At 38.2% G+C, this 6,101-nt stretch overlaps 1 protein-coding gene across 1 annotated transcript; it reads left to right on the forward strand.

Annotated features, from left to right (window-relative positions):
- The first annotated feature begins 732 nt into the window (after nt 1–732).
- LOC5571072 lies at nt 733–2,595 on the forward strand. Its single transcript, XM_021850721.1, has 3 exons — nt 733–1,583; nt 1,637–1,791; nt 2,540–2,595. Exons 1-3 carry the CDS (start codon nt 733–735, stop codon nt 2,593–2,595), a joined length of 1,062 nt encoding a protein of 353 aa, XP_021706413.1.
- Nucleotides 2,596–6,101: the final 3,506 nt, after the last annotated feature.

Genomic DNA, 6,101 nt, shown 5'->3' on the forward strand with positions numbered 1-6,101 from the left:
GAAACATAGTGAAAGATTGTTTTCATAGCTACCTCGATGGTCCCTTGAAATGCATTTGCACTGATAACACAATAGCAAGTTATATAGTTGACCATAATTTCATAAAAAAAGTGTTGTGGTAATTATCCGAGGATTAGATTATTTAACAAAGATAAAACCCTTCAGAAATAGAGGAGTTTCGGGATATATTTATATAATACCATATTGAAAAAAAAACTGAGGAATCTTTAGAAGATTTTTTAAGCATTAGACGATGTCTCCTTTGAAGGAAGCACCACACTAGACAACGGACTAGCATGCAACGCCCAGTAGCACAGGCGAAATAGTTCCTGACGAAAAGTTTTCCGGACTGAAACGGGAATGGAACCCACACTCTTTGACTCGATGTGGTTAAATGCTTAGTAACTCTAACCGCACGGCCACGTAGCCCACGTTTAATAAAGTTTCTTATGGATGTAGAAAACTGACACTATAAGAAATATATCCTGGAAAAAATATTCCCCAGATGCCCAGTAATAATTATTCTGACTTGTTAGCGTTGATTGCGCTACATGACAAATTACGATAACACCATACACTGTGTTGTTCAAAATAATTGCTTAATTAATTAAACGTTAATTGATCTTATCTCTTCATGTACGAGCGATATTATTATAACATAGTTAGGGCAATATGAAGAAAAACGAATCTAGCCACAAAATATGATCAGTTGCCGACAGATAGACGCACAAAATGGTCCAAAAACCCATCGTTCTTCGACGTTTGTCTGCCCATTTGCAAAAATTCATTGTAAATTTATTTGAAACGACATCAGCGCACGGTTTACGGCACTTGGTCCACTACGGAGTGCACACCATCGAAAGACTCGTGTGGATCAGCTGCATTTCGATTGGTATTTTTGGGGTGGTAGCGCTTGCCCAGCGCATTTGGAACCGCTACCAAACTTCGCCGGTTGTCATCTCAATGGATCGAAACATGTACTTCTGGAACACGAGCTTCCCCAGCCTAACGGTTTGCTCGCACCGCCGAATCGACGAACGTAAGGTTGAACAGTACATTGAAGACCACCCGGACAAGTTTTCAGGTGATGGAGATCCCGAAGATTTCAAAGAGTTTATCATTAAACTGGCCAATGCGTCTTACGACACATTTCTGGATCTACCGATGCACAACAGTTACGGAATACCCAGTTCCGATTACCTGGACCTCATATACAATCTTTCATGGCCATTCCAACCGCTCATTAGCACCGGTACTACTCTCCATTTGGAACTTCAGCCCACCATTACTGAGCTAGGACTGTGTTTGTCGGTCAACTCCAAGGTAGCCGAATACAGCTCCTATCACTATTGGAAGAACTACAGATGGGACATCATTCCAAGTAAACCGACCGTGGTAGTACACCCTCTGGACGGGGAGGTTTACGGGCAACTAATTAAACTAGAAAATTCCTATGAGGTGTATTTCCACGGTTACATGGAAGTTCCTGAAGTGTCCAAGCGAAGATACTCATTCCTGGAGGCATTCTACACCACTGTGGAGCTTCTCGCTTTGGAGATCAAGACGTCACCGCAAGCAATTGAGTATGAACACTTGACTTTTTTCTATAAATTTCTGGTCATCGAAATGATTACAGATTGTCAGTTTCGCAAAGAAAGTGTCGTTTCACTCACGAAGCTGAGGTTCTGCAGTTTAGTCCTGTTTACAGCTACAATCTGTGTCGGATGGAGTGTCGTATGAGACTAGCGGTGAAGTATTGCGGCTGTGTTCCGTACTTCTATCGACATGTTGGTAAGTACAGGGTGCGCCGGTTGAAACAACGTACCAAAATAGTGACGCTTTATATTGAAAATAGTACTACAATTGTGCTAACTAAATGTTCATATCCATGAAAATATCATGGTCTACAGGAACCATCTGGGGGCATTAATAATCAGAAATGACACACTTCAACAATAACAAATCTATTCGAGATGCATGAAAGGCCTTTCCATGACCAAATAGTGACTGTTTGGGCCGGCGTTCACGCCAAAACATTCATTGCGCCATACTTTTTAAAACAGTACGGATCAGTCGACGGATCTTCGGATTCTGACTCATTATGTCTGTCTCACTGCAAATCAAACTGTTTAGTTTTTGCAAAGAAAAATCCCTAGATGTCTGATGTCAAAAAGAAGGGCTATTTGATTTGAATTTAAAATTCTGATTTGACTTCTCTTGACAATTTGTTTTATCTTTTTCAAAAGCAAAGTATATGCCTGCGATTCTCGGACCATTGACGAGTCACATACAAACAATCTTGCCGAAATTATAGCAAAATCTCCTGGCAAGCTATAAAAAGTAATGAAAAATGCACCAAAAAGAGATCATTCTGCTCGTATTCAATAAAGGCAGCAACTTGATTGACGTTGTTTTCATTTAATAGTTCAAATAAATTGTAAAGGGTCATACTAATCAAGAATACCCTACATATTGAAATTAATATGAAAAAAAAATGTAATTTGTTGTACATAACGACAACACAATCACAAACAAACAGACGATATAAATCGCGATCAAATTCATAGTCGAGAGAACATGTACGCCTATGCTTAAGCTATTAGCACACTATGGCAAATATTTGGTTAGGATTGATACAGATTGAAACAAATGTTTGACAACGCAAAGATTTTGTCAGTGTTGAAACCGATGTTGGTCTGTGGGCTCATGCCTAGCCAAATATTTGCACATTTGGCAAAGCGTGTTCTAATAGCTTAAAATCGGTATGTTTGGCCTATGGGCCAACAGATCGCGAATCAAAACGATGCGACCGCTGCGGGTGGATTGACCACCTACAATATATTTGAATCGACCGTTAAAAAGGCGATCGATGGACAATTATGAGAGTGTGACTTCTATTTGTCTGTGGCTTAATTTTCTAGTGACACAATTGACTTAGAACAAATCTCGACCAAAATCATAGTCACGAGGACATGTACGCCAAATGATACAATTACTGTGTTTGGCCGACAGGCCAACAGATGACGGTAGTGTGTAAAGGTCAAACACAAACAAACACGATGCGAGTGCTGCGGGTGGCAGATTGCCAACCTACCATATTTTTAAATTGACCGTTAAAAAGGTGGTCGATAGACAGTGATGAGAGTGTGACGTCTGTTTGTCTGTGGTAATACTAACGTCATAAATGTCTTGAAGAATCCTTGAAATTAACAATAAATATTATCTATATAAGCCTATTTCCCATACAAATTAGCCAACTTCAAAGAGCTATCTCCGCCAATTCTTTTCATTTTGTCTGTGACGAACTACAAATTACCTCGATTTTCGAAAATTATTGAAAAAAATGTGTGGAAGCTGTTGATTCAAAAGTTACAGATAGGTTGAATTTTAACAAAACAAAATGCACCAAGACACAAAGTAATGTAGCTTAGCTTAGACTGACTACACATATCAATGGTTGCTATTCCGTGATTGACCGAAGTCAGTGAAAATGCACAAATAATCAACTAGAAGTTCGGCTGCGATTGGCCATAATCTTCTTCAGTGTGCATAATTCAGTGCCTCTATTTATACAGGGTCAATAACGGCGCCGGCCACGTCCTTGCAGTCAGGTGGGATTGGGGGAAGGAATGTTAGTGTGTAACCTTTGCTATTTGGAGACCGTTTTTTACTCTACATCTCCGCAAAGGTTACTGGGAGGAATGTTTGCTAATGAGGAGTATCGTTGGGTCAAAGGATTCACTTTGATAAGCGATTAAACCATGATAAATAATTATTTGTGAGATATAAACATGCTTATACAGTTAACTCTCCCTTACTCGATATTCCGTATCTCGATATCGAGTTAGAGAACCATAGTGAAAGTTACTTTTCATGGCTAACTCGATGGTCCCTTAGATCGCAGTTGCATTTGTTTTGTGTTCTGTAACTCGATACCTCCCTAACTCGATGGTCCCTTCAATATCGAGTAAGGGAGAGATGACTGTATGTAAATATAATATTTTTATTTGATATGAAAAATTTCTATGTAGAGAAAAATAATGTCGACACTTGACGTGAGGAACCATTCAAAGTTTGTTGAACAAATACCTAAATGTAACATTCCTACAGCTGTCAGGACAAAAGCATATTATATTTTACTTATATGGAAAGTAAAAACAAACTTTATTGGCTGGAACATCATAGAACACTCTTATGCCGACACATACAGTAACGAATGATTCATAGTTTGTTGAATAAAGTGAACCTTTCGCAAGTCTACACTTGTAGTGTCGAACCATTCAAAGTTTTTTTTTTAATTACAAAAACGAAGGTAAAAATAAAGGGGTGTTTTGAAAAAAATATATAAATAAAACATTAACAATTTATGAATTAGAGTTCACACGAGTTTACGACACTCACAGTGACGAACCATTCATAGTTTGTTGAAAAAATATATTTACGAATATCGAAAGTCTTATGAACTTTGTTGATAAGTATATTATACGCATTAAGTTTGAGTTTTGCGGCAAATTAAGCAAATAAATTGCCATACAAGCTGGAAAACTTGCATGCAAGTTATCTCAAAAAGTCAAATTTTGCATTTTCAATAGCCAATATTCCAAAAACTAGACGTGCTATGATATTTTTTCAAACCTTAATTAAATAAATAGTGGTATTTTGGCCCTTGAGGCAAAATCGTGTTCCGCAGTGTTAGGAATAAAAGCATGAAACGAGCTCACAAATTGATCCGTCATCCTTGACTGAGCAGTCACAATCCACTTTCAACTTCACTCGTTTGCTCGGCTATACAAAAGAACTCAGAAAAAAGAAGCTCGCGATCCGAGTAAAACAAACTGACATTGCTCGGGCTTTCTCCACGCTCTGCCCGGCAGAAAAGAACGCGCAACTTGAGAGGGAAAAATCAGACGATTGCTGGGCTTTCTCAACGCACTGCCCAGCAAAAAAAAACGTGCACGCGCAACTCGAGAGGTAAAAAACTCGGAACAAGACACAAAGTGATGTACGATGAACTACGCGTCGAATCATCTTTGCTCATTGAGTGATAAGGAACATTTGCGCCGAAAACACCAAAATGATACGACGATCAGTTTGTCTGCTGATACATCGCTTTGGTGATTTTTTTTGTCAAAATTTAAACTATCTGTAACTTTTGAATCAATAATTTTCACATAACTTTTTCAATAGATATCAATAATTGAAGTAATTTGTAGTTCGTCACAGAAAATATGAGAAATTGAGAAAACGACGAAGATATAGCTCTCTGAAGTTAACCACTTTGTGTGGGAAAACGGCTTTCGTGCATTTTATATGTACATATGTTGTTTGATGTATCTACCACAGATTATGTGTAATGATTCGATTGAAATTTCATCAGTTTTCCGCCAATGATCTTGCCAGCAAAACTATTGGTAAACTCGAAACGAATCTATTCAGAAATTCTTCGAAGGATTTGTTCAAAGATCTTCAAGCATACTTCCACGAATGCTTTTAGGAAGTTTTCTAGGATTCCACAGCGTGCTATTTAAGAATTTTCTCAAGAATCTTACCAAGAAGCCAAAAAATCTTCCAAGCACGTTTTCAAGATTTTGTAAAATTCCTACATTATTTTGACAAGAATCTTCTTTCAAGGCACATCTAGGATTTTATCTGAGAATTCTTACTTCCATCAAGGGGTCAAACGACCTCAAATTCATAGTTTCTATACCTCTCGAATCCTTTTCGAATAATTATTCTAATAGTGTGCATGAAACCTAGTACTGTGAAAGACCATCCTTAATCTAATACCGAGAGCGTTAAAGCAGTCAAAACTTTGCTTTGTCGTTCACGGTAATTTAAAAGAGTTTGTTTGATGGCGTTCCCATTGACTGGCGGATTTCCCTTGTCCAGTTCGTGGAGGAGGAATTCCTCCTCTAAGAAATCCGACCACAAGAATTTCTCCAAGCATTTCCTACGCAGAAAGAAAAATCCATGTAAATTTCAGCGTAAAATCATGCACATAAAGGGATTGCCAGATTTGCCGCAAATTTACATGACACATCGTGTAAAATTACATCAACATCATGTAAATTAATGCGAATTATCGTGTAACCGGTTGGAGT

Source organism: Aedes aegypti, chromosome 3 (genome assembly GCF_002204515.2).
Source record: "Aedes aegypti strain LVP_AGWG chromosome 3, AaegL5.0 Primary Assembly, whole genome shotgun sequence".
Lineage (NCBI taxonomy): Eukaryota > Metazoa > Arthropoda > Insecta > Diptera > Culicidae > Aedes > Aedes aegypti.

What these genes read in the sequence shown, in the direction of transcription:
- LOC5571072 (XM_021850721.1), top strand. Translation starts at nt 733, where the DNA reads ATGGTCCAAAAACCCATCGTTCTTCGACGTTTGTCTGCCCATTTGCAA. An exon ending in ACGTCACCGCAAGCAATTGA is followed by an intron (nt 1,584 to 1,636) that starts GTATGAACACTT and finishes AAATGATTACAG; the next exon opens with ATTGTCAGTTTCGCAAAGAA. An exon ending in GTACTTCTATCGACATGTTG is followed by an intron (nt 1,792 to 2,539) that starts GTAAGTACAGGG and finishes ACAAACAAACAG; the next exon opens with ACGATATAAATCGCGATCAA.